This window comes from Electrophorus electricus, chromosome 19 (genome assembly GCF_013358815.1).
Source record: "Electrophorus electricus isolate fEleEle1 chromosome 19, fEleEle1.pri, whole genome shotgun sequence".
Taxonomy (NCBI): Eukaryota; Metazoa; Chordata; class Actinopteri; order Gymnotiformes; family Gymnotidae; genus Electrophorus; species Electrophorus electricus.
In genome coordinates this window covers 6823410-6850134 of record NC_049553.1, presented here as the reverse complement: position 1 = coordinate 6850134, position 26725 = coordinate 6823410, and the positions used below count along the sequence as shown (strand labels likewise).

At 38.9% G+C, this 26725-nt stretch overlaps 2 protein-coding genes across 3 annotated transcripts; both read left to right on the top strand.

Moving 5' to 3' along the window:
- Nucleotides 1–64: 64 nt before the first annotated feature.
- On the top strand, nt 65–11478 carry si:dkey-9k7.3 (circularly permutated Ras protein 1). The gene is made up of 20 exons (XM_027003773.2): nt 65–679; nt 1594–1684; nt 2359–2445; nt 2839–2934; nt 3361–3447; nt 5606–5703; nt 5826–6026; nt 6164–6214; nt 6493–6582; nt 6974–7125; nt 7239–7320; nt 7457–7581; nt 8193–8277; nt 8869–8975; nt 9547–9656; nt 9803–9914; nt 10010–10150; nt 10540–10633; nt 11080–11130; nt 11262–11478. The coding sequence occupies exons 2-20, from the start codon at nt 1594–1596 to the stop codon at nt 11355–11357; spliced, it is 1956 nt and encodes a 651-aa protein (XP_026859574.2). The 5' UTR covers nt 65–679; the 3' UTR covers nt 11358–11478.
- Nucleotides 11479–16193: 4715 nt separating this feature from the next.
- On the top strand, nt 16194–21441 carry LOC113573485 (zinc finger protein RFP). 2 transcript variants are annotated; one of them, XM_035519664.1, is made up of 8 exons: nt 16194–16858; nt 17188–17283; nt 17602–17835; nt 18194–18344; nt 18684–18728; nt 18820–18846; nt 19594–19765; nt 20607–20768. In XM_035519664.1, exons 1-8 carry the CDS (start codon nt 16196–16198, stop codon nt 20683–20685), a joined length of 1467 nt encoding a protein of 488 aa, XP_035375557.1. In that variant the 5' UTR covers nt 16194–16195; the 3' UTR covers nt 20686–20768. The 2 variants fall into 2 exon arrangements, with proteins under 2 accessions (XP_035375557.1, XP_026859576.2); XM_027003775.2 differs by lacking the exon at nt 19594–19765 and having other exon boundaries at nt 20607–21441.
- Nucleotides 21442–26725: the final 5284 nt, after the last annotated feature.

Below are 26725 nucleotides of genomic sequence, written 5' to 3'. Positions count from 1 at the left end.
ATGTAATAAGTACAAAATGAACTATAATGAAATACTGAAACTATAATGGACATCCTACACTGAGATTACCCTTAATCATGCGGTGAAATCAAGACTCAAACTTTGCCTTCTGTTTAACTTTCAAGGCTAAAATTATTAAACCAATGAATTGATTTGCTTGTGTAAATAGGCACAAAGTGAGCTATAATGAATGCTGAAACTAATGCACAGAATATACCAAAATTCACCTTAATCTTGTGGTAATGTGATATCAGGACTTAAAATGGTCATTTTGGCATTACCAGTTAAGGAATAGTGGTAGCACAAAAATGGCATAAAACTGCAGTGCTGTTGATGTTACTGCTCTGGTGGCTGAGTCTGTAAACGTAAGGCTTGTGGCTCTCGGAAGTCATAAACGGACTACATAGCAAAGGCAAAGATAGATTGTAGTGGGCAGAACCTCTAAATTTTATACATGTAAGTCTTAACAGGAAGTACAGCAACCAGGTCAAAGGCTGAATGGACCATTATGAGTGGGTAAAGCAGACACGTGTTTTTGCCCCTCTGTAGTCTTCATTCTCTTAGTGTCACTTCCTTCTTCACTGCACACACACAAACAGCAGGCAGCCTCAGTACTTTAGAAGGAGTACCTGCTGACTAACGGCTCATCCGGATTAACCTGAACCCTTACCACATAAAGGTACATTCTTTTATATACTTCTTATCTAGAGATGGCAATGCTACTTTCTGTATCTGAAGCTGTGTTTGTGGTCTGTCAAATGGGTGTGTAAAAAATAGTTTCATGTGAAAAATATACAGTGACAATTCTTTTTTTCAGGTTCAGTATTGTGAAGGGCAAATTTCCTCATTTAACTAAACAGTTATGTGAATATTATAGGTATAGGTGATTCCATCTGCAAGATCTGTGCTTCATACTTTACTGTGTTGCAGGTGGTGTTTACTGATTGTTTTGTGTGTGAATGGTTTCAGTTTCTGTAACAGTCCACTAGTTTTGTGTAAATTTATGCAGAGGTAAAAACCCATTTCCAACACTGTGGGGTCTGTGTAATGTCTGCCCTTATCCACATCCACATTTTTCTGTTTTCATGCTATTTTCCTTCGGTTAAGAATTACATGCTAATTATTAAGTTTATTTTCTTCAGCTTTCCAGGAATAAACAGTGCAGAGAATTGTGAGGTATGCATTTAAAAAAACAAGAGATGTTTTAAATATTAGTATGAACTAATGAAACCTTTTGGGCGCAGAGTGTTGCAGTGTTAAGCAGGAAATGAACGTTTGCAGATAGCACTTTAAGATGAACTGTCTGCATAGTGCACAAGCACTATCACTGCCCGCATCTGCCTACACCTGACACATACAAAGCAAAAGCTCTGTACATGTTGAGAGACACCCCAAAACAGGCCTGAGGAGTACATTGCTCTGTTCAGGCTTGATGGAAACACTGATGCATGTATAGCTGACGGTTAACGAGAGTATTGGAACATTGTTAGAACATTTTTTGGAACCCTGTTAGAACACTTTTGGTTTCTCACGCCATTCTGTTCTCTCCCACTCTCTTTCTGTTACCACATTCTACCTTTCTTTTTTAACCAGATGGAGTTTGCTTGCAGTCATGTTGTATGTAACTGGAGGTCTGGGAGTCTAACAGAGGGTGAAATTGGCCAATCAGAAGTTTTAAATCAAGGTTAGTCTTTAACTTGGAATTATAAATCATGCTGGCAAACAAAGGTAAATAGAAAAAAGAGGCGAACACCCCAAACTATCAAAAGGTTCCACCATAAGGTCAACTGCGATCAGATAAAATAGCAAGAATCATTGTCATTGTACTGTTGAGTGGTAAGGAGGCAGACGCATGTGCTGAGAGGAGCGAGATTTAATATCAGAGTCGTTTATATGGTGCAGGGTCATAGAGCCGACATGGAGAGTACAAGGAAACATGATTAAACAAAACCAACACACGGGGAGCAGGCTAGGAACTAAGGCTAGGAAGCACAAAGGCTAAGATAAACACCAAGACACAGAGTACAAAGAAACAACCATAACGAAACACATTCAAAGAGTCCAAATATTCAAGCCATGAAACAATGAACAGCCACGAACGCAGACAAGAGGGTTTAAATACGTGAACTCGAAACAAGGGACAGGTGTACGCAATCAATGTGAAGACAAAAGGAAACTATGGAACTGAACACATGACAGGGAAAACACGGAACATGGAAGGGACTGATCCTGACAGTCATACTCAAATGAACACTTTTCTTGTGAAATAGTTTCCTTCTCCAACGTCCTACACAAAACTTTGACTAGCATTTTGTTCTGTTCTTTAAGGTCTGACATGGTCTCACTGTGTCCCTGCAGGGCTTTCCTCCACACTGTCCTGTGGTTTGTCCAGGACACATTCCGAGCATCCTTATGACAACCGCATTGCTGTCATTCCAGAACCAAGTGAGTTAAATAAATAAAATAAAATGAAAAGAACACAAATGGATGACATTAAAATCAAAGTAAGGAGAAATAAACTCTTCGGGACAGCAATGGATGTTACCCTCTGTTTGTCCTTATTGTTACCTAAAGTAGTACTAATCTTTCAGTGGTTTTAACCTTCCCTTTACGTACTGTGTTTTAAATGTCAAGCTGTATTTCTTTGATAAGTCTTTGAAACATCAAAGAAAGAAAGATTCTGTGGGTTTTTGTGGGTGCAAAGAAAGAAGTAATGAAAGAACTTTCCGGAAAGCAGTTGAAAAAAAAAGTACGTCATTTACCAAGAAAAAAGTTAATTTTTGTTGTAGTCTGCACTTTTGGTTATGCTGTAGTTTATACTCTTGGTTTTGTTTTCAGTGCCTTCTTTAACGCCACCACCGGTACCTCCTCGTCAGTCAATACAAAAAAATCGCCCAAGACCCACCTCACTGCCACCCCCAGTACCTCCTCGAGGTGAGAAAGCATACATATCCAGGGGTGAGGTCAGCATCATTTTCCTGGTGGTTTCATAACCACCTTTGGTTGGCTGTTTTAGTTAGCAATCTCCACAAGCACATGTGTTTTGAATTATCTTCTAAAATTTGTATTAAGTTTAACTGACACAGAAATACAGAAGGACATTAACACCGGCTATTAAGAAACTTGGCAGATGAACAAACATTTTTTTTAAGAGACTAACCAATTATGAACAAATGAGCTACTTAATGGTAGAAAAACAATACAAAGAGCTTTATCTTAACCACATTTAATCAAATACATCGGATAGTAGTTATATCAGATTATTTTTATGGTTGTAAGAAAATGTTTTGAATGTGCATGTCCAAAAGTAGTGCAAATTTTAAATTTGAATTCTCTATCTCTATGTGTCCCTGTCTGCAGGGCCAGAGGCAAAAGGACAGCCTCACCTTAAAGCAAATGTAAACGTAGTGTCTCTCAAGATAGGAAGTTTGGTGGACATCAACAAAGGTGAATTACTCAGTGTTGGACAGGCTACTCTTAGACTTTAAGTCAGGGACTAATTTAGACTGTCAATATGGATACTCCATTGAAAATGCATTTTAGGAACAGGCATACAGGAGTAGTTTGGCAAAATGAAATCTACAGAATTTGCTACTTAACTCAAGTCAATCATTGTTTGGTGTCCAAATTTTGCTTGTTTATTTTTGTACTGGAGTTGTGAAGCTAATGTGTCTAAAAGACCACCAATTAGTATGTTGCAAACTGCATCCTGAAATTATCACACACTTCCCTCAGGAGACATTTCATCGCAAGTCATGCAATTTGATATTAAACTGTATATACAAGATAAAGAGCTAATTCCAAGACCTAAAGAATACTAAATCCAGATTAGACATAGGTAGCAAAGGGTTAGCAGTTGCACGAGCCAAACTGCCTACTGCTAACTGGTAGGCAATGGGGATTTGAATGGTGCCCACCTGCAATACAAATCATTGTACACACTACTGGATTGCCTTCTCCTGGTTGGTCTTTGTCCAACGCTACTTCAACCAAAGCAGAATTTTCTGAACCTGACTCTACCAGAATGACAGACCCCATCTGTTGTGGCCTAGAAAATCTTTGGGTAGTTACAAACACCACAGCCCATAAATCACCATCACACAATGTCTGCCCTCCTCCTATACTTCAATTCTGGAAGAATACTCCCTGGGAATGTGAGTAGACGCCCCTGAAACCTGACATTTCAACCAATGTTCATGTCTAAACTTACTCAGATCAATGATGGGTGCAACTCATCTCAGTATCATCTCAGAGGACATCCCTGGCCAGTAGCATCTCTGGCAAACCAATTCCATAATCCTCTCAGTGCCTTGAAGACCATGCTCTTGATGGATCTGCATCAATACTACTTCCCTCAGAGGTCCAGGTAAAACCAGCTTATAGACCTCCTCATGTCCATCAGGCTGGGAAATAGATGATCCCACTGTCAAAGCAACACTAAGGTCTGTGGAGAGACATCTCTGTTCCTCTAGACAAGGATGGTTCTTATACCTCCAGAACATCAAAATTTCTTGTATAACTGAATCAGCAACCTGCAAAGCACACAGCTCATCAAGAGTATGGCAGGGAAAATCTGAAATAACCATCTGAGTCATCTGAGGGAGAAACTCTATAGTCCTTGCCTGCTGGAGGACCTGAGGGACAGATTTTACAAGAACTATGCTGTCCAACTTCTCGCCACCTGGGTAGTACTGTTGAAAGAGGGAGTCCTTCAACCAGACCAATACTTTACCTCAAAATCAAATGCAACCACCCTTTGTTGTTGGACAGCCCCAGAGTTGTTGCAGAAAAATGAACAGGTTATTATTAGCATTAACCATGCACTTCCCCCAAAAATACTCCTGACATTTTTTGGTAATGGTCAACTTTAAAGTTTATCATACTGCGCTCAGAGAGCTGAAGACCGTGGCCAGCTAATGCGATTGTTCTGAATTTACCTTCGTGTACTTTGAATAGTACATCCTCAAGACCACTGTATCTACCATCCACCTCCAAGATAAACAGCAGTGAAAAACATAGGCTAGTGCTGTAGCTGTGACTAACCTGCTTTTCAAATCTTAAAAACTCTCCTCACACTGATCTGCGGACAGACAGTGGCCAGACTATTTTTCACACCTCTTAGGGCCTCCCAAGTCCTCCATTAATTTATGCAGAGGAACTGCCAAATTGGCAGGAGACTGTGTAAGACCCAGCCTATTAATACCCACTCAGAGGAAACTTCTTCAGCGGATGCAAGGAATGAAAAGAGGCAAGACTTCATATGTGTAGACACTCAAGTAGCACCTAACCAAATCATTTGTATAATACAACAGCAAATTAGTTATATCTGTAATAAGCCATCTGACTGGCAACACAGCCGGAATGGGATATGGTTTACAACTTAACCCTTCTCATGTCATACAAGTCTATTTTTATTGATGTATACAGTTGTAAGATTCTACTTCATGAATATACATTTTCATTATCTTTTAGCTCATTTGGCCTGTTTGTGTAAACTGGATTTTTTTTGTCACACAAAAATTTTTTAAAGCTTAGCTATATCAGAAATCTGTCCTAAGACATGTCTAAGTAATTTGCCACTCTTTTAACTTTAACCTTGTCTCAGCCTCCAGCATCCAAAGCAACCAGAAACCCGTGTACTGTGGAAAATGTAGAGCAGTCATGTCTTCTGTTAGCATCACACAAACCAACCCAAATTCAGCAGTAAGTGTCAGCAACAAAGTGTCAGTATATATATATATATATAGAGAGAGAGAGAGAGAGAGAGAGAGAGAGTTCCATTGTTTATAATGTCTTCTGTGCATTTTCTCTGTCTCTCCTTTTAGGAATGGTGCTGTGAATTCTGCAGTAACCAGAATGTCCTCTCACAGAGTGAGCTGAAAATGGGCCGTTCTCCTCTTTCGACTCCTCGAGGCAGAGACGTGCTTTATGTTGACGATGAGACTGATGACGACTACATGAACTTGGAGAACATGCTGGTGATCTTCTGTGTAGACATTTCTGGAAGCATGAGCGTCACTTCTGAGGTTGCTTTATCTTTATTCCATCAGTTTTCTCTACTCCAGTGCATCATTTTTCTTTTCATTTTCCCTTCTCATTTTATAAAAATGATTACCTTTTCTGTCTTTCTTTCTGTGCCCATCTCCCTGTCTGTCTCACTCAGGTGTCTCCTGGTAACAGCATGAGATCACCCACATATGTATCACGGCTGCAGGTTAGCTTCCATTGCCAAGCCTATGACTGACATGCATTGTACCACAGTATGAAATATTTCATGCCTTCTCAGTGTGAATATGCTCCATTTGAAGGACTGTCTTGCTTCACTTTTTCAGGACATTTTTTGATGATGTCCCATAAGTGCAGCATATGTTTCTTTTCACTTCATCCTGCCTTCTGATTAAAGCAAGTGTCCCTCCAGCAGTTAGTTGTACACACAAGGAAAAGATCGTGTGAAGTGTGCTGCTGTCATCATTCCTTGTTTTATGTTTTCAGGCTGTTCAAGAGGCCCTGCAGATGGCGTTGTCCTCCTTGCTGAAATCTTCACCTCACCGACGGGTGGCAATAGTCACCTTTAATGATGAGGTAAAGAGAGGAACAGACAAGTAGGAGAAGTAAACTTCATGAGGTCAAGACTGGTAGACAGACAGTTATTGTTAATACACACATTTCAACACTAATTATGAAAATATGCTAAAGTTCCATTAACTACATGAAGCATTACTTGCTGACACTTAAATGTCAGATAAGTTGAACATTGTAGGGGACATGAATATAAATAACTTTATATATAAGATTCTTAAACTGCACTATCCATCATCATTATAAACCAAAAGGCTATAAGATCAGTGGCTATTCTTTTGATGGTTGCACTAAAGCTACCTGATACACCTGGCATAGAAATTGCACTGCAGAAGCCGTGGATACAAAATAAAATGATGACATAACTAGCTGGCCTGTGTGTGTGCGTTATGAGGTGACAGTGTATGGGGATGGGACGGGGGTTCCTCTCTCTCTGCGGGACTGGGCTCTGATGGACTATGACCATATCAGGGAGCAGGGAGAGAAGTACTGCACACCACACTGCATCGCAGAGACCTTCCACAGCCTCACACAGAGAGTCAAGGAGTGCGTGAGATATGCAAGCTTCTGTGTTTGTCACAGGATTTCACCCACTGGCTTTCATGTGTCTCTCCCTGTACTGTAAGCAATATGATGACTCTCTGTCATCACCTTTTCAGATTAAGAGAGCATGGAGCCACAGCCCTGGGCCCTGCTGCACTCATCTCTATTGCCATGGCCTCTCAGTTCACAGGGTCAAAGGTCAGCATCCGAAGTCCATTTAATTTTTTTTTTTTGAGCGTTTCAAAATCTAGACTTGTCATGTGAACATTCCAAACACCACTGAATTGCTCCTCACTTTGTCATATACCATTTTCTCCTATATGTTTGCATTTAGGTGATAATTTGCACAGATGGCCGGGCCAACATAGGCCTGGGTCAGTTAGAACAGGAATCCCCCAATTCCCCTCCACCCTCACCATATTTGTACAACCAGTTAGCCAATCACGCTGCAGAAAAAGGGTATGTGATAAAACTCTTCTTCAGAATACAAAAAGCTACAATTAATTTGCTTAATGATTTTTGTGAAATGAATATGGGATTCACTTGTTTGTGTTTGTGTTTGTGAAGTGTGTTTGTGAAGTGTTTGTGAAGTGAATATGGATTTAAGTGAATGCAAAATATTTGAAATGTAAAATATACACAGCCTACCCACTTTATTAGAAACAGCTAAATGTCTACTCCATTTATCACTAGTTAGTTTCCACTTCTGACAAGTTATTGTGTGGGTGGTGAACCATTCCTAAAATGCCTGTAGTCTTTATCTTTATACACTATACATAATAGTTTGGCTCAGAAAAGTACAAATTTATTTTAAAACAAATTAGTATGCCCTTGTGCAAAAAGTGATCTTATAAAAGAATACAGTTGAACCGTAGGCTAAATAATACCACAACCTGAACTGTCTCATATATAGCATATGAGAAACCCTTAAAAGATATTAAGTGGATAATCGGCTGTACAGTTTTAAATTTTAATAGTCTTTTGGAAGATTTGACCCTTTATTCACTACACTGTTAATATCTATATAATACTGCACAAATACTAGCCTACATCATTGTGCTTGTGTGCAGAGTGATTGTGTCAGTACTGACATTTGAAGGGGAAGACTGTCGTTTGGCAGAAGTGGGGAAGCTAGCTGACCACACAGGAGGCAGAGTGAGTGAGCCACACAGTCCACTAGCACTAGTCCATTCATAAATCCAGCCAGACCTAGCAGTATTAGACAAAAGCTATTACAGTAAACGCTCCAATAAAACTGTGCTTGCACCTCACTGATGGAGTATATGTTAATAGGGTGGAATTTAAGAAAAGCGCACTTCTTTGAAAAACACATGTCATTATGATTTATATGTGCTCTCTCTGTCACATTGCAACACAGAAAAGATTTTAACACAAAGCCAATTGGAGATAAGGAATTCCATCAAGGCCAACATTAGTGACTTAAATACTCCATCACTACTTGTGCATCTGTTTACGTGTGTACCCACACAAAATAACTTTTGAAAATACATTTTCTCATTTCACAGAAACCATGATATTATCACCAGCAACTTCATCAGCACCATTAAAAAACAATATTTGAGCCATTTTTCTAAATCAAATTCATCCTGCATCAAAGCATACAGTGCTTAATATCTGTATATATCTGCCCTGGTACAACTACCAAATGTATTGGGTGACCAATCAGAACACTGATATGAGTGCATTCTTTGCCCTTCTATCCTCTGACCACTGTTCTTCTCCTAGATCAATATAGTCAACATTGGTACAGTTGCCACGGAAATTCAGACTGCTTTGGCTGACAATGTCTTAGCAACTAATGTTGTAGCAACTCTACTGGCACCTGAGGGCTTGTAAGTAGTGGCTATTCTACCAGTAAATCATATTATTCTCATTCTAAACTTTAAAAGTGTTTATTAAAACTTCATTTGTAGCTTGGTTAAATACAGATTTATATATAGCAGTGTCCTATGCATGGTAGGAATAGATAGCTGTCTCTCTATAGACAGTGTGATATCATACCTTTGTAAAATGATCAGCTGTTAGAAAGTGAGGAAGTAATATGGTCCAGTATTTTATGGCTGCCATCAATGTTTATGCTGTGCTAATGCATGAGAAATGGGTCACCTTTATAAAGATGACAGCTTTTGTCTTAGATCCCAATGCACGTGAGCAGCTGGGTCTCTTCTGTGATCTCTTCATATCCATTGCATTGTGAATTGTGAAAATTAAGAGAGAAATTTTGTTTTTGATAATCTTGTATACTGTTACCTTTTATGCTGAGACTAAAACCTGGACACTTTAACGTATACACTTTTCAAGGATCACTTTTCACATTTAGTACTGTTGTATTGGTATATTTCTGTTTCCACACAGTATTTCTACCTGAATTTGAGTAAAGGGTGTAAGTATGTTTTCCTCCAGGTATTTTCCTTTTGAGGAAGACAACCACAGGCTGGTGAGGGAGATCGGTAATGTTACAGATGGATTGGAGATCACGTTCCAGTTTGCTATTAAAGCAGACAAAGTGGACAGTAAGTGAACAAGAAATTCAGTGTTTTCCCTTGAGTATATGGGCTCTACAATATGACTGACAGTTTGAAGAAGAATGCAAAATTTCTGAAAATTTAAGTATAAAAGTCATGTATAAAACGTGTGGAATAAGTTGTTTTGTGTATAGCCTTCCTGAGAAAGGACAGAGTGCCCTTCCAGCTGCAGCTGTCTTTCAAGACTCGAGACTTAAAGAAAGTGACCAGAGTCATCACTCAACAGAAGCGTGTGACCACGAGCAGGTAGCATGGTGCAGAACAGCTCAAACACCAATGAGCAATGTAGGCCATGCTTGAGGAAATCAGGCAGTGTTGTGCTCGTCTCTCTTCCTGTGCAGCTGGGTATGGGCAGGTAGCCTGAACATGTCCGTGCTGGGGGTTCACTGTGCCCAGCTGTGTGCCCGGCTCACCATGGAGGGCAGGATACTGGAGGCCGAGAGGCAGCTCAAAGCACAGCAAGACCTTTTCAAAGACATCAGGTGTGCACTGAAACTGGGCAGTCAAATTAGTTCACTGGCAAGTGCTTGATCGAGTCTTGTGCAATTGTTAGTGTGAAGAATAAAGAGTCCTAGTATCCCTGTATTTCTACAGTATTCTAGATCATTGGTATATTGGACTTTAACCTACTCTACTGGCTAGGATGTATTCTATGAGTAAATGACAAAGTACCTTTGTAAGTCGCTCTGGATAAGAGTGTCTGCTAAATGCCGTAAATGTAAATGTAAATGTAACTGTAAATGTAGTATGAAGAGTGTTGAAGGTCTGAATCTGTGTGACTGAAGCGTATGTGCATTCATGAGTATATGTGTGGGTTTGGATGCTTACACTTTTAAAGATACTGATTTAACGCATGCAATGTGTCTAACAGTCAACAGAAGCCAAGCCCTAAAGAGGAGAGTATCTATGGAAACTGGATCAGTACCATGAGAACGATCTGTAAAGACCTCGCCGTAGACGCACAGGTCTGAACAACTGGCCTACTAACCTAACAGCCAATAACTCGGATGAATTGCTTTATGTGCAGCTGTATCAAAATGTTTACTTTCAAACAATCAAAAAAAAAAAACATATCAAATCACAGCTGTGTAAGGAAATCTCAATGAAATTGAGGATAAAACAGCATATCCTAACCTCTTATTTTTCTTTGGCTGTTTGAAAAGTTTAATCTGATCTTGTGAATACAAGTCATTGCTATACATTCCCCTCTTGCATCTCATTGTATATACACAAAGACACACATCTCCACAAACATGAGTGCATTGCGAACCTGAGTCGCATTTTTCCATGACTATCTGATCTCATGCACTATCACTATCTGATCTCATGCATGAGCTAAATCTGTGCTGTGCATGCACTAAGGTCACGGAGGCAGCATTGCTAACCTTTCACCTATTTGTCTTTCCTTCAGGAGGAGAGCAGACCCTCCACCACCTCTACACCAAGCCAAGCATCTGCCAAAGTAAGTTCTGGAAGATGAAGGACTGGTATTTCCTTTACATAACCACATAGAAATACACTCAGACACACACCGGCATGCACAAACATGTACACTCACACCTGCTGCAGTCTTAGATTTTGATCCTTTGTCAGGGTTTGTCAGATGAGGCGGCGAATGTGGTGTACCAGATGAAGAGGGCACAAAGCGTGGGTGAGAGTAACCAGAAGAAAGCCCTGTTGGAAAGCTGATCATAAAGTGACTTCATTGGCAAAATCATTAATGACTTTGAAACGAAGACTAGAAGACAGTCAAATGCAGCTCAGATTCATTTTATACCTCTTTGTGTAACCCCTTAATGTAATATTTTACCCTAATTTCCATATATATATATATATATATATATATATATATATATATATATATATATATATATATCAGTGATTACGTTCTACAAACCACAGATGGTAAATTCATTTGTGCATAGAAATTATGTCGATGCTTAAAAAAACAGAAATTATCAAATGACATTGCACAAATCAGAGCCTTTTTGAACAAGAAATCTTTAAGACTGATTTTGCAATTGTTTCTCTTCAGAGAGTCTGGATGAGATAATGGTTCCATAATTACCTTATTTTGTTATACTGTAAATTCACTTATAGGGAAAGTGGATTGTATTTCACACCTGTCTAAGGACAGAATTTATTTTAAGGTCTATCAGATGACATAAGTTTGGACAAATTTCTCTTATTAAGTAGGAGAGCTCCAATAGCAGTATAATGCACAAGATTCTGAAAAAAAAACAAAACAACATACTGTATTATGTTCTACAATCCAAGAACCTTTGACAGTCTTCACCCAAAATGTTACCTGGGTGGGTCATTAAACCCTATTCATGCACATTTATCATGCATATATAATATATGTTTATTTGTAAATTATTTAAAACAAACCAGTACATGCATAAAATGGTACTTGCAAATGGAAAGAAAAAGACACCCCTCAATTAACATTTTTCAAAGAATATCTGTCGTTTTTAATGAGGTATTTGAAAATTTTATCCAATCTTGTGAATGGGACTTTTTGTTTGAGATTTCCACTGCCAAGCCACACATCCATCTCTTGCATCTCATTGCACACACACACACACACACACACACACACACACACACACACACACACACACACACACACACACACACACACACACACACATACACATACACATACATACATACATACATACATACATACATACATACATACACACACACACACACCCACCCACCTACCTGCTCCTCAACAAAGGTACTCAAAACCTGAGTGGCTACTAGTTTATGGGTGAAAGGTGAGCATGGGATTGAGCCCTTTTCAGTGAACTTCAGTGTGATTTATTTATGGAAGAACAACAGATGCCTCTTCTATCAAAGATCTACAGACAGTATGTACCCATTTGGTTTTCACTTATCTGATAGTATCTCTGTTTCACTGATTTTGAACTGATAATTAGTTTTTAATTTTTACAAACTAGTTTTGTCCATTCTATTAACTGTAAATAGGATTCCCATACAAACATTCTTTAAACAGTATATTGTAAGTGTGTGCTATCAAACATTGTTATAGAACCTTCTTGTGAGGCAAAGCATATCCCATATGAGATTAAGTAAATAAGTGGCATTACACTGTCTTATGATTTTCCCATTTTATTACATTGTGTCATGATTTGTTCCATTTTATCAAAATGTATCCAATAATTTATGCATGTATCTAGATCAAACTATATAGATATAAATCAAGCTACTGTATATATTGCTGGCCAAAAACAGCAACAAGTGTGTGTATTAAAACAGCAATGAATCATATGTGGATTACCCAGTATAGATATAAAAATCCATCCATTCTACATTTACATTTACATTTACGTAATTTAGCAGACACTCCAGAATGACTTACAAAAGTGCCTTGTCATTTACTCATAGAATACACTTATGCCAATGAACCAGAATACTGTTGAAATACAGGGATCAATGCTGATGCCTAGAAGTACAAAATACATAAACTCTATCTCAGACAACAATCAGTGCAATAAACAATAAGTACTAGAGTTAGTCAAGATAGGAGCAGTCAACATCAGTGTAATAAACAATACCCTACAATAAGTACTAGACTTTTAGTTAATCAACATAGGAGCAGGGACATTGGTCATTTAAATAATCCACAAATAGATGGGTCTTTAGTCTGTGTTTGAAGACTGCAAGGGACTCTGCTGTCCGGAGAGCAAGTGGAAGTTAGTTTCACCATTTAGGAGCCTGTACGCTTGTCTATCATGAGACTTGAAGCATGGTACTTCAAGATGAGCCATACTTGAGGTTACTAGAGTACTAGAGATATGGATTCTGCATTATAATCTAATAATCATTGTTTCAATCCAATGTGCTGCAGTGCAATGCCAAAACCACAAAGAGAGAGAGAGAGAGAGAGAGAGAGAGAGAGAGAGAGAGAGAGAGAGAGAGAGAGAGAGAGAGATAAAGAAACAAAGCAGATATAAGCCTTTATGATGTGTAGTCAGACAGGTTGGAGAACATTATGTCCACCTCTGTCAGCCAAAGCAAAGACATGTAGGCTTTCTTGCTGTACATTTCTCATCTGGGATTTGCCCATCTCTAGCCATTGTGACTGAATTAAGAAATGGCCTGAATTAAGAATTGGGCCTGTTGAAAATGCTATTCAGATCAGACCAGCAGGTTTGTGTGTCTGTGTGTGAGCACATTTTTGGTTGTGCATTATAAGTGGTCATCAGTGGTAGGCTAGCTACCGTCTGAGTTAGATAGCTAAAAAAAAAGCTATATAAATTATAGTCTAATATTATCTTGAAGCCATTTTGACATAAGACTGTGTGGAATCTACAACAGCATGCAGGTACAGGGGCAAACCAGCCAGATGTAGGTGCTCCCTAAACATTCAGTCAGTCAGTAAGAAGGTAACAGGTGAATGGAGCGAGCTGCAAGAACAAGGCAAAACCAGACTGTTTGGTAAATTCCACACATCAGCCTTCACAGCCGTCTCCGTATATAAGGAGGAGCATGAAAAAGGAAGAAGGCTGTGGCACTGAAGTGAGCTCAGAGAAGAGCCAGGACTTCAGAACAACTTAGACTCTACACTTAGAAGAGGTGAGTTTTACCACTGGAGGGATCCATCAAGGGAGTGTCACGTCAGAACAGAGATCAAAGATTACAGGCAACAGTCACTGAAATGTCATAGAATTTGTTCACTCCAGTGAATGTAGCTACAGGATTTAAATGAATTAATTATCTTTTAAGGTTTGTCATGTGTAATGACTATGTATACTTAGAGAGCATTTTTCTGTGCATGGAAAGGGTTTGTCTGGGAATGTAGCAATACTTCTATCATACAGACATCTATCATATAGACGGACTTAAGTGTCCTTTTGTAACTCTGATTCTAGTAAAGACATCAGTGCTCATGGTAAAAACGTGTTGCTGGTCTGTGCAGTTATCAAAGAATGTTTTGCTGATTGAGGAGACAAATTCTTAAGATATATTTTGCTGAAATGCAAAAAATGGATCATCTTTAGCATCCCCTTTTACAAAATATTAAGATGCTGGTTGCAAACAGACTTTTGAAAATCATACATTTCAGTGGGTGAGTACCCTGCAAAACACTTTTTTTCTGAAGCCATACAAATTGTGTAAAATTCCTCAGTGTGATCACCGTGAAAATTAACCTTGACTGTTGCTGTGACCACCAGCCTGTGTATATTCCCACTCACCCTGCCTCATATGGAATATCATAAGTACATTTTACAGGTTCAGTGGTAAGATACTTACAACCATGTATTATTAAAGGGAATTGAAACAATTTATTGGAAACAGTACATGAAAATCACCAAAGTTATTTTTCTTGTTTCTTGGCTTTTTTTTAACAAAAGTCATAAAAAATAAACTAGACTGAAAGAGAAAAATAACCAGGAATCTCTGTCCTACTCCCTACATCTTAAATGGTGACCTAATGTTCCAGTATGACCTTTCAGATACCCGAAAACCAAAACAAACCATGAGCCAGTCAGATCCAGACCAGATTTTTGCACACCTTTGCAGTTTTGGGGTCTTGATGTGCAAAAAGGAGGAGCACACACTCATCAGCTGACAGATGTGGGTCCCACTGAATATAACACAGTAAGATATAGCACTGGGAAAGCATGGCAGGATCTAGCATAACACCACAATAAGCACATATTAAGTCAAAACAGTCAAAAATGATGGCAATATAAAAGACCAATTAGTTAATAAAACAATATGTAAATGCAAGTTGTTTTCCTATAGTTTCCTTTCCTACAGTCAATTGAAATATATACGAATTGCAGACTGAATCTATCTCTTGTATCAGTTACCTACAGTTGCAGAAAGAGATGTTAAGTTTTAAACTGTTGTTCAACGATAGTTTAAACCCATATCTTCATAATAGTTGCATGAGTACCTGGATTGAAACTGAGGTTTATTGTAAACATAGATTTTTCATAGATCAAGCATAGATTAAAATGTATATTTTGTATTGATAAAACTGATGATAAAACTTAATATGAAACCCGAATGGAAACAGGGATCGTATGTAAAACCCTCTTAAGTAATAAAAGAAACATGATTTGGATATTAACTATTAGACTTGAGTTCAGTGAGGAGATACTGGTAATCTCTTAGATAAAAGATTTGCACTTCGGCTGGTTGAGCGTCATTCTTGTGCCAAAGCACCTGAAAAGGGTCAAGTAGATGCTTCTCTCCTTATCTTGTTAAATGCAGCTTGTTCACAGTTCTGTTGTGTTTGAAGATATTTTTTTAGCTCTTCCTCCCAACAATACAATTGTTCTATTACATTTTTTCTCTCTTGTTAGTTTATGAGATGTTCTGATAAGGGTTATATTAAATTACTGCTGCCTTTTCAGGTTTGTTTACTCTTTCTCTTACTTGTCTTCCTAACCTTATTCCCTCTGACACCCCTCTCCTCTCCTGCCTCTTCTCTAAATATTCATAGTTCTTCCATCTCTTTCCCACTCCCAGGTCCATCCACAGCTATGCCGTTCCTGGGGAGCTTCCTCTCCGAGGAGCAGTTCCAGTGTTCCATATGCCTGGAAATCTTCGACAACCCAGTCTCCACGCCGTGTGGCCACAGCTTCTGCACGGCCTGCATCGGGCACTACTGGCAGGGCTCAAAGCTATGCCAATGCCCGCTCTGCAAGGAGAGTTTCAAGAAGAGGCCCGAGCTCCACATCAACCGCACCCTCCGTGAGATCACGGAACAGTTTAAGCAGATGAAGTGCGAGGCTGGAGCGTGTGGAGGGTCGGGCTGGCTGGGGAGCAGCTTGGAAGAAAGGCCCCTAAAACAAGGAGGCCTGCTTGGGGATCTCTTCCTCGAAATGAAGTGCCAGGTTGCCAAGATCTCCTCTGATTACAATGTGCAGAATGGCAATCAGTCACCCAATCTTAGAGGAAAAGTGCCGAAAGGATGTGATTCTGATAGTGGCCAGTCACAAGAGGTCACGAGGAGACTGTCCCTAAGGAGGTACACTCTGAGTGGGGCAGCAGATGCAAGGAAGGTGCCTCGGTGTCCCAAACACCGTCACAAACTGGAACTTTTCTGCAAATCTGATGGAGAGTGTATCTGCTCTGAGTGCAGTGACACAGATCACCAATCACATAAGATCATCTCTGTGGAAAAGGAGTGGCTGATCAGCAAAGTATGAAAAGCTTTTCCTACACAACCACATCATTTTGAAAAGGAAATATGTAATTCTTCTATAATCCTATATTATATATTACATATATTTTATTTATATATATATATATATATATATATATATATATATATATATATATATATATATATATATATATATATATATATAATAGAAATCTCATTCTATAAATCTATAATTCTCATTCTATAAATGCTAAAACTTACATTCAGCAAATTAAATTTAAAAAGAATGTAAAGTTAAATGTAATTATAATGTAATTCAGACCTCCTGATTTGTCGTTTGAATTCTGGGTTCTGCATTTAACACAGACTGAGATTGGTATGACAGAAACAAAGATGCAGGAGATGATTGGACAGAGGCTGAGGAAGATAGAGGAGATCAAAATATTACTGGCAGAAATCAAAGTATGCTGTGACCTATATTTCTAAAGATTATTTATGGTGACTGTCATGCATAGTCACTGATATGATGAAAAAAGACATTCTGAACTGATATTTCAAATAACATGGTAAATGATACATTACGAAGACGTTCACAAGATACTTTCTTCATTTCAACTTTTTCCTCCAATCGAATTTATTCTCTCCATGCTACCATACCACACCTTTCCCCTCTCCTCCATCCCTTCTTTTCCTCCGTCCCTTCTTCTCCATCTGCTCTCCCTCTTGCTCTCACCGGTCCCCCCCCTTATGCTCCCTCACAACTCCGCCTCATCAATCCAGATGGCCGCTGAGAAAGAGATGCAGGGTGGTATGCGCATATTCGGGTTGCTGCTGAGCTCTGTCGAGCGCAGCCAGGCCGAACTGCTGGAGGTGATCGAGATGAGTCGACGCTCAGCCGAGCACCAGGCCGAGGTCATGATCCGGGAGTTGGATCTGGAGCTCACTGAGCTGAGGAAAAGAAGTGCCATGCTGGGTAAACTGGCCCAGACAGATGACTGCATCAGTGGACTGAGGGTAAACGCATACATACCTAGCAGGGACATTTAATGTGGCCTTACTTTCCCATGTCACAGAATTTCACAGCTATCTTGTAATGCAGTATTTTATAACTGTAGAGCTAAGTGCAGAGCATCTTATTAAGCATATGGCATTGCTTGCCTGTTCATAGAGTGTTCTTTTATGTATGAAAGCTAAATGGAACCTTAATCCCAATAAGAAATTGCTGCAGTTGTCAGGCAGGTTTTGCTTTTATGGTTGTTTTAGAAAACTCGGAATTTGTAGTTTTATGGTTGTGGTACCGTTTCTGCAGACACCCATTCACTCTTTAATTGTGGAAATTCTGATTATATTGAAACTCTCCTACTGTCAACAGAGCTACTGCAATCTCAACACGCCTGTACCAGTCAAAGACTGGGCTGGAGTGTCAGTGCACTGTGACCTTGGCAAAACAAAAGCAATCTATAACTCAGTCTCTCAATTGCTGCAACACTTCCGAGAGGAGCTTCAGAAATTACCTGAAATCTGTAAGGACGTCCATATTTGATTCAATTAACTACACTGACACCTAGTGGATAAATATAAATATACAGTTTTGAGTCATGTAGCCATTGTGCAGGAGGAAAGGCTTGAAATAGGTATCACTGACACAGTGGTCCAAAGAAAGTTTATAATTTTGTATGATGTAGTTTTAACAGGAATCTTCATGAGGTCTCAAATTGTTTAAAGGTTTTTAATTATTTCTACTCAAAGTCTCATGAGTTTTGAAAAACACACTTACTGCAGCCTTACAAAAATTTGTTTATATTAACTATTAGATTGATTCCAACAGCAATTATTTGAAAATACACTGTTTTCTTATGCAGATCTACCAGCATTAATTGATCAGTCACCATTAAAACAACAGCCAAGTAAGTATTGAAACTAGTGATCTTTCAGTCACTAATGTTCATTTGACTATTAATTTATTCTTTTCAACAATTTCATTTCACTGTTTTGCAGAGGTGAAGAGAATACAGGAGTATGCAGGTATGCTTATTTACATTTTATCTGTTTTCTAATAGCATCAGCCTATATGATTCAAAGGACTTACTCAACAGGCAGTAACATTTCACACTTCTTTCAGTAATGCGACTGAGATGTGCCTTTTACTGTTGCAAAGGCTAGAAAACATTTAATTCACATCCCCATTCACTTAACACTGAAATTCTGTAAGTGACACACTAATAAACAAAAGGTAGTTCTGGTGCAATAACTGCTGCCGTGGAAAGGGGCTTGACGGTCACAACATCCTAACCGTACATTATTCAAGATTTTCATTTGAGGCCTATTCAGCATTTCCCAGTAGCTGCTTAGCACATGCCAGGACATGTCACAACAAACTGGGGTTGGTTGGCCTGCGTGTCAGTCAAACAGTCACCTGATGTCAAAGTAGTTGACTTAACAAAAAAACAGATTCTTTGTAGACAGCCAAGTCTGGTTTGCGGTACAGTAAACATACGTTACCCTGCCAACGCTACCTTGAATGGGTTGAGTTTATTTGGCAGCCTGTCTGAATTATCACCATATTATTAGCTATTGCTGTCTGCTTCAATCCTATGTATACAAATTATGTATTTGAATTTTATATCCCAGCAGGCAAGCCTGCCCTGGCCCTGTAGGGTTCCACAATGGGCTGCTGTGATGTTTTGCTCATTGGCACATTATTGGCTCCTTGTGCAGACAGCCCTAACCCAGCCCCGACTAAGTGAAGGCTGCCACTGTGTGTTTATCCAGATCCAAACTTGAGTTCACAGCCAGCTCAAATTCCAGAATGGTGGTTCAACGTGTGTGAGGGCTGCACCTCGCAGGGCCCAAGTGGGTTTGCTCATTTCCATACTGACCACAGTCAGCCTGCAGTAAGCCACATTCTGGAATGGTGGTGCAGGTCTAGAGTGCACCAGCTCAGGTAGGGTCTTGCATGGGATTTGTGGGTTTGCCCAAGCTGCCCAGAGTCTGCCAGCATTGAGCCAGTAGGGGCATGTTTGCTGAGTGGTGTTAACAGCAGCAAATAAAAGGTCTGTGTTTGGGGTGGGGTGGGGTGGGGTGGGGTGGGGGGTGGTGACATATGTATAGGGACAAAATCTGAATTTTTTAATGGGAGTGGGACTATATATATATATTCATAGGTGCTTATATTTTTCTAGATTTATTCTTTACACTACTCGTGTAAGATGTCCAAACCAGCTTACACATCAGCTCTCTGGTCTGCTTTCTTCCTGCATATAGCAGGCAATTGTTTTTGCCGTTGTAACTGCTTTAGGGTATATTCATGTTTAATAGTGGTCTATTCGTCATCCTTCCTGAAAGTAAAGGCCACTGGACTCCATGTTTCTATTATTGGTTCTTGGCCACAGTCGTTATGCGCCTGGGGATTAATATAGCGTGAGGCTAAATTTAGGTTTACAAAGAAAAAACACTGACGTGAGACTAGTTAGTCGCAGTTGAGTTTGTTTTGTGAATATGAAACTTAATAGCTTTATTTTTGCTGTATTATTCTGTTGTACATAGTTTTGCTGTCCTAACCTGGCTAAGACTTGTTGTCATTTTTATTTGCCAAAATGTATTTCCAGCATATTCTGTTGTCTCGAATGATATAGGCAACCTTGAGTTTGGTGAAGGGGCTACATAAGCGAAACTTTATTATATAACTGAAGGATGTTCTCATACCAGTAACTGAGCAAAAATCATATGCTTTGGATGAAGATCAATCTATTTATGCTATGACTTTTCCAATCCCATCTCAACAGTGGACGTGAAACTCAACCCAGACACTGCTCATCCTCGTCTCATATTGTCAGAGGACAGAAAGAAGGTGAGGTGCAGTAACAAGCACCAACTCGTTCCTAGCAACCCCGAGCGCTTCGACCGCGTGGTGTGTGTGCTAGGTCAAGAGGGCTTTACCGGTGGGCAACACTATTGGGAAGTGGAGGTGGGTGGCAAGACTGACTGGGACCTAGGCGTGGCCAGCCACTCTATAAACAGGAAGGGCAAGTTAGCTGTCAGCCCCAGCAATGGATACTGGTTCCTCAGCCTACGAGAGAAGAGTAACTATGCCTTCAGAACGGAGCCTTCCACCACCCTTCTCCTAAGCCTGAAACCTCAAAAGATTGGAGTATTTGTGGACTATGAAAAAGGCCAGGTTTCTTTCTACAATGTGGAAGCTAAAATGCACATTTACACATTCTCAGACACTTTCACAGAGACCATCTACCCATTCTTCAGCCCCTGTACAAACAAGTCAGGCAAGAATGATGTCCCACTAACCATTACACCTGTTTTGCCCCCTGATTGAAAGATATGATATGACAGTTGGGAGTGTTTATATCATCAGTAACTGGATCTATTAATTTGTCATAGGCCTAATTTCTATATGGCTTATATAACCACTTCTGAGTTCTCTCTTTATTATAGAATATGAAAACAACATTTGCATTTTGTTTGTTTGGTTGATTTTTGTTTAACAGAGCTGGAATATAAAAACTATAAGAAACCCACCAGGATAACATCATTACTATTATCTTCATGTATATAGCCCACTATTTTATCTAAAGTGGCTTGTAAATAAAAGTCCCTGATTTCCCACTGGACATTCAGTGGTGTTATTTAGCAGTGCAATGTAAGTACACATACTCTCTTTTGGTTACATGTTATTCAGCAACAAATTATAAACTGCCAGTTGTTTTTGTTTTGCATATTATGTCCACAAAATAATATGTTTCTGAACACTGAGATTTAGCTAATCCCAGCTTGATCAAAAATTGAAGACAATAAAGCACAGTTATGCTGCTAACATTAGGATCTTTAAACTTCATAAAGATTCTATTATGTCTTAAGTATTATCGCTTCAGCCATAATAATGTAATTTATGACTGAATTAACATTAACCTCATCCTACCTGAGTAAATCATATAGTTTTGTTAGGCTTTAACTCTTTCCACCACTGTTCCTCCCAAAGAAAATCCTAACGGTATTTTCACTTTGCTCACAAAGCTTGTAGAAGCATGTCGCAGGTTCTAGTAGCCTAACTGCCAAAGTCAGGCCCCCGGGGTGACAAAATACTGCAAAACACTTCCTCGGATGGCCACAAGGAGGCAGGTCTGCCAGTTGTCGGTTATAATCCATTATCGTGGTAACGTCTCTTCGTCTTAAGTAGGCTAAATGGCCATTTTGATCGCCAAATAAGTACATACATTATTGAATATAATCTAATATGATTTTTTAAAACTGATTTTCTCAGTTTCTTTCCTTTTAATGCAGATTAAACTTTTTGGTTTGTTTGTTTGTTTGTTTTTGTTTTGTTTTGTTTTTTGTGAGGAGGGCATACCTGAATTAATGGTTTAACCTGGTTTGCATCTGATTAATATTCAAAGACCAGGATCTCTTCTCCTCTGATAGTTGATGGGATCTATGCACCACAGGCCAGAAAATTACATTTATGGACAACAATAATCCACTGATATTTTAAATAGAAACATGAATATGGGCAAAAATATAATTTAAAAAAATAAAGACGTACAATTTTTCAAAATTAGCCCTACAGATAAAATAATTAAACAAATAATATCTTAGATAAATAAAAAAAGACTAAACAAGACAAAGACAAAAAACTAAATGTATAACAATATGTATAATCAAACACAAAATTATTTGACACTCAGGAATGTATTTAATTACTCATAATTTGTAATTCAATTACTGTAAAATGCTTTTTTGAAATATGAAAGCATTTTGCTTATTTTACATTACGCTGTCAAGCATAATCCTATGTACACTCTCTATTCAGTCTATCATAGGCATAGTTCATTTGTTTAAAATGATGTCATCACACCATTCGGTTAAGCTGTCATACAATTGTCATATTCATACATAACAGGTAGGTAATTCAAACAAAGTATTCTAAATAACTGAAAGAGGACCTCTTCAAAATGTTTAATGAAAGCTGAAAGTGATTAGAGTCATGGAAACATAGCTAAAATGGACTATATTATTCTTAACAAAGTTAATACTTTTCTGTGGCACATCATCATATTGGGTCATACACCTAGTGTCCAGCATTTTACATTTGAGGGCAGAGGGTAATCAAGAATTCTTTTTACAACAAAATGTAAAATGTAAATGTAAATGTAAGAATTGTTAAGACTAAAAAACTACTTCATAGTAGGCTGGCTTATTTATTATTTTACATTTTATTATATATTATACATTCTTATTATTTCAAATACAGAAACACTGATCCAAAATCTGTATTGATACAAATGATGTCTTGTTTTTATTATTCTAATCAAATGCAAATAACAAAATACAAAGTTTAATGCATATTTTAAATACATGTTTCTGAAATACTGCCCATCTCTGGCAAAACATACAATTAGGTTTGTGAATCCTTTAGAAATATTTCGATGTCTGCATCAACTCCTATAATGTAATCTTCACTTTCATAAAAATAAATAAGGTATGTATAAAAAGCAAAAGACATTTTACATTGCCATATATGTGCTGAAGGTATAGTTAAAACAGTCAAGGTTATTGATGGCTAAAATGCATGAATCACTTGAAAATTGAGTTATGGAATGGGGTTATGGAATAACTGAAATTTGGGAGAAAGTTCAGGCCTGCAACTCCATTTTTCCCTGTGATGAATCTCACATCCCTCCTTTACAACTCCTCCCTAGTTTCCATACTTCTCACCTATCTGGCTCTGGCTTCTCCGACCTATGGAAGCCACCCAGAACTTTATCCAAAAGTTTACTTGAGTATCACTCAACCCCAACACAACACTCCCCATACACACACAAAGACCCAAAAGAAGGCATCGTCCGCACTTGCAAATTATCATTTAAAAAGAGGGTCACTGGAATCAGGTTTTCCAGTCATTTGGGTGGTAGGTTTGGCCTGCCCTGCAATATTAAAAACACACACACAGTTGGTTACTTTTGTTTACAAAAGTATCCTGTTAAAAATGTGTATTATGGTGATACAGCCTATGGCTCGATCAAAATAGATTTCAGAGAACATTAGAAAAAGGTTGTTGAGGCTAAAGTTTATATGGGGTTACAAAGACTTGGGGTTTATATGGTTTTACAAAGACTTGGGCCTATTTCAGATTACAGTCAGACAGATACCTTGCAAATGGAAGAAATTCATTATTTTTGCTATTCTGCCTATGAGTGACCATCCTTCAATGATGCTACATGCAAAATCCTCAGACAAGCCAAATAACCTCACAGTGACATTTGTCTGTGTTCATATGAATGCATTAAGAGATGCATTCATATGCATATGCTTAACATTCATTAAGGGTGTTCAAGATGAAAGAAAAACCACTGCATACCCACTATAGAACCTCATTCCAACAATGACGTATGATGGAATGAGTATAATGTTATGGGGTAGCTTTTCTGCCTCAAGGCCTAGAGATTGATGTTCTCCAAGCTGTATTGGGATGTTCCAGAGCCAAAATGACAAGGTATCTGTCTGTGATCCAAAATTCAAAAGAAGCTGAGTCGTGCAGTATATCAAGGATCCAAACTATAGAAATAAATCAACAACAAAGTATCTCAAAGGGATGAAATTCTGAACTTTATTCTTTAGGACGTAGATTATGAGAAGGTTTAATAAGTTGTACATGGAGAAATACATATAATTTCAATGAGTTCTGAAAGTTTTTTTGCAACTTATATTCAGCCGTGTACAATCCTGGCCTACACCCAGCAAGACTAATAGATCTCTCAGTTTAGTATATAGTATATGATCCTAATTGCAATTTGCCAGAAAACGAAACAGTTAGTCTAGAGTTCTTCAAATACATGATGATGTGACAAGACAAACAAAACCATCCAAGCAGACCAAAAATGGACCATGCATGCAAGCGTATCTCTGTGTGTGTGTGTGTGTGTGTGTGTGTGTGTGTGTGTGTGTGTGTGTGTTTAAAAGAGAGAGAGAACGAAAAAAAGAAAGCGAATGTATTAACAGGTGCAAACATACCTTGATGTATCTCTTCAATGACGATCAGGATTCCTTACTAACGCAGATAGTTGCTATGCTCATCTAAATGTCAAGTGAACAAACACTGGAGTACTGGAATAGTGAAACTGTCTGATAGCAGCTCCACCCATCTGTGTTATCTTGTAAGTGAAGGAAACTCTTTGTGGTATATTTTCATTGCTGAAAGATGAATGAAGTTAAGCAGGCCTTGATGGAAAGGGAGGTAAAGACAGAAAGAAAAAGTGCAGCAGGTTGCCAATCAGGTTATGCTTGATCAGGGTGACGTTTACTCTTCCATCTGGTCCCTTGATACTGTCCCTTTTCTCACTGGCGCCAGTCTATGCATTCTTCGTGAAAGCTAAACGCATGGATATGGCATTAGAAATGCCCATATGTAAGCATATATGAGTGTTGTATGTTCTCTTTAACTAGTGAGTCTCTTTGATATACTTGTTTGACATCTACATAACTATTGCCAATATAGCCTATTAGAAAAGAAATAAGTGAAAGAGGGAGGGTGTGTGTGTGTGTGTGTGTGTGTGTGTGTGTGTGTGCTGGGGCTAACAGAAGTCATTTTAAATAGGCACCCCCTGCAAAACTGGTGTGGTCAAATAACCAGCAAACTATGAATAAGCAGAGCAGAAGGTATATGTTGTCAAACGGGAAAGAAGTTACAGGGGGATGAGCAGGAAGAAAAAAGGGGGTAAATGTTCTGCCTCAACCACTCGGACAGCCCTGGCAACATACCACTCATTCTACCGCCTACACACTCCCTCTGTCTTTCTCTGTCTCATTCTTTCTCATTCATTCTTACCACCCTTATTTAGTTATCATATTTGTCTCTTCTAAAATTTTATTTCTAAATGCAAGGATTCCCCCATAAATTCATAAGTATATACACATCACATAAAAGATTGACATAGAACACAACACAAATATGTTCTATTAGTAGTAACTCACTAAGGTGCGTAGAGGTGTGAGTGTAAAAATTGGCATTAAATAGAGGGGTAATTTTAATTTAATTAGTGGTTTTCTTGGGGGCTTTCAGAAGTACCAGAGAAGTGAATCATGGCTGTCGATGGAATCAGTGACCAGATCTTTATAAACTGACCTTTTGTTCTTAAGAATGGGGAAAGGGTTTTTGTTCAGCTGTCTGAATCTTCCCGTTCATTAGTTATGGTTTTATGTAAAACCTATAGTGCATCAAAGTATTGATGCCCTTAAAATATTCCCGTTTCAACTTGTTGTCAACTACCCAATGTTTTTAGTGTTACGTGTGTCGGTCGTACTGAGCAGTCGCCACGCCTTTTCTTTAACTGTGTCTTAGCTAGCCACCTTTTCGTAGGCCTACGTTTCAGTGTTAAAAGTTGGGTTTTATGTCAATCTCCATCCTTCTTGTTCAGTTCTACTTATTATTACCCTCAGTCACTCCCGCCTTGAAGCGGAATGGTAACTGGGAGTGTGTGTGAGAGAGAGAGGGGGGAAGAAAACCGGTCGAACAGGTAAAACGCAGAGGCTGGCCTGGGTCGGGTTTGTTGTCACCGTTATTTCCAGACGCATGCGCGCTGCCACCTGTTTCCTCATGAAATGTGTACCTGCGCTTCAATCAACCTTTGAAATTCGCCGTGTTGCGTCTCAAGTGAAGGGATCGGAATATTTCCTAGGTCGTTGTCCGTTAACAGGGCTATCAGGTCGGTGCCTGTTTATATCAAGTATAAACGCCTTAGGCCAGGGATACCTTGGAAGCTGAAAGTTACGGAAGACAAGGGAGAGCACGCAAAAGTGGAAAAATCGTGAGAGACGCCACGGGAACCTGTAGCCTATAGGTACAAAAGTTTGTAGTGCTAGTCAGGAGAGAGCAGAACCGGGAGTAAAATCCCCT

Excerpts from the sequence above, each read along its gene's own strand:
- si:dkey-9k7.3 (XM_027003773.2), top strand. The coding sequence starts at position 1,594 with ATGGAGTTTGCTTGCAGTCATGTTGTATGTAACTGGAGGTCTGGGAGT. Across the intron at positions 10,151-10,539 it reads GACCTTTTCAAAGACATCAG|TCAACAGAAGCCAAGCCCTA; the intron begins GTGTGCACTGAA and ends TGTGTCTAACAG. Across the intron at positions 11,131-11,261 it reads CAAGCCAAGCATCTGCCAAA|GGTTTGTCAGATGAGGCGGC; the intron begins GTAAGTTCTGGA and ends ATCCTTTGTCAG.
- LOC113573485 (XM_027003775.2), top strand. The coding sequence starts at position 16,196 with ATGCCGTTCCTGGGGAGCTTCCTCTCCGAGGAGCAGTTCCAGTGTTCC. Across the intron at positions 17,284-17,601 it reads TATTACTGGCAGAAATCAAA|ATGGCCGCTGAGAAAGAGAT; the intron begins GTATGCTGTGAC and ends TCATCAATCCAG. Across the intron at positions 18,729-18,819 it reads ACCATTAAAACAACAGCCAA|AGGTGAAGAGAATACAGGAG; the intron begins GTAAGTATTGAA and ends ACTGTTTTGCAG.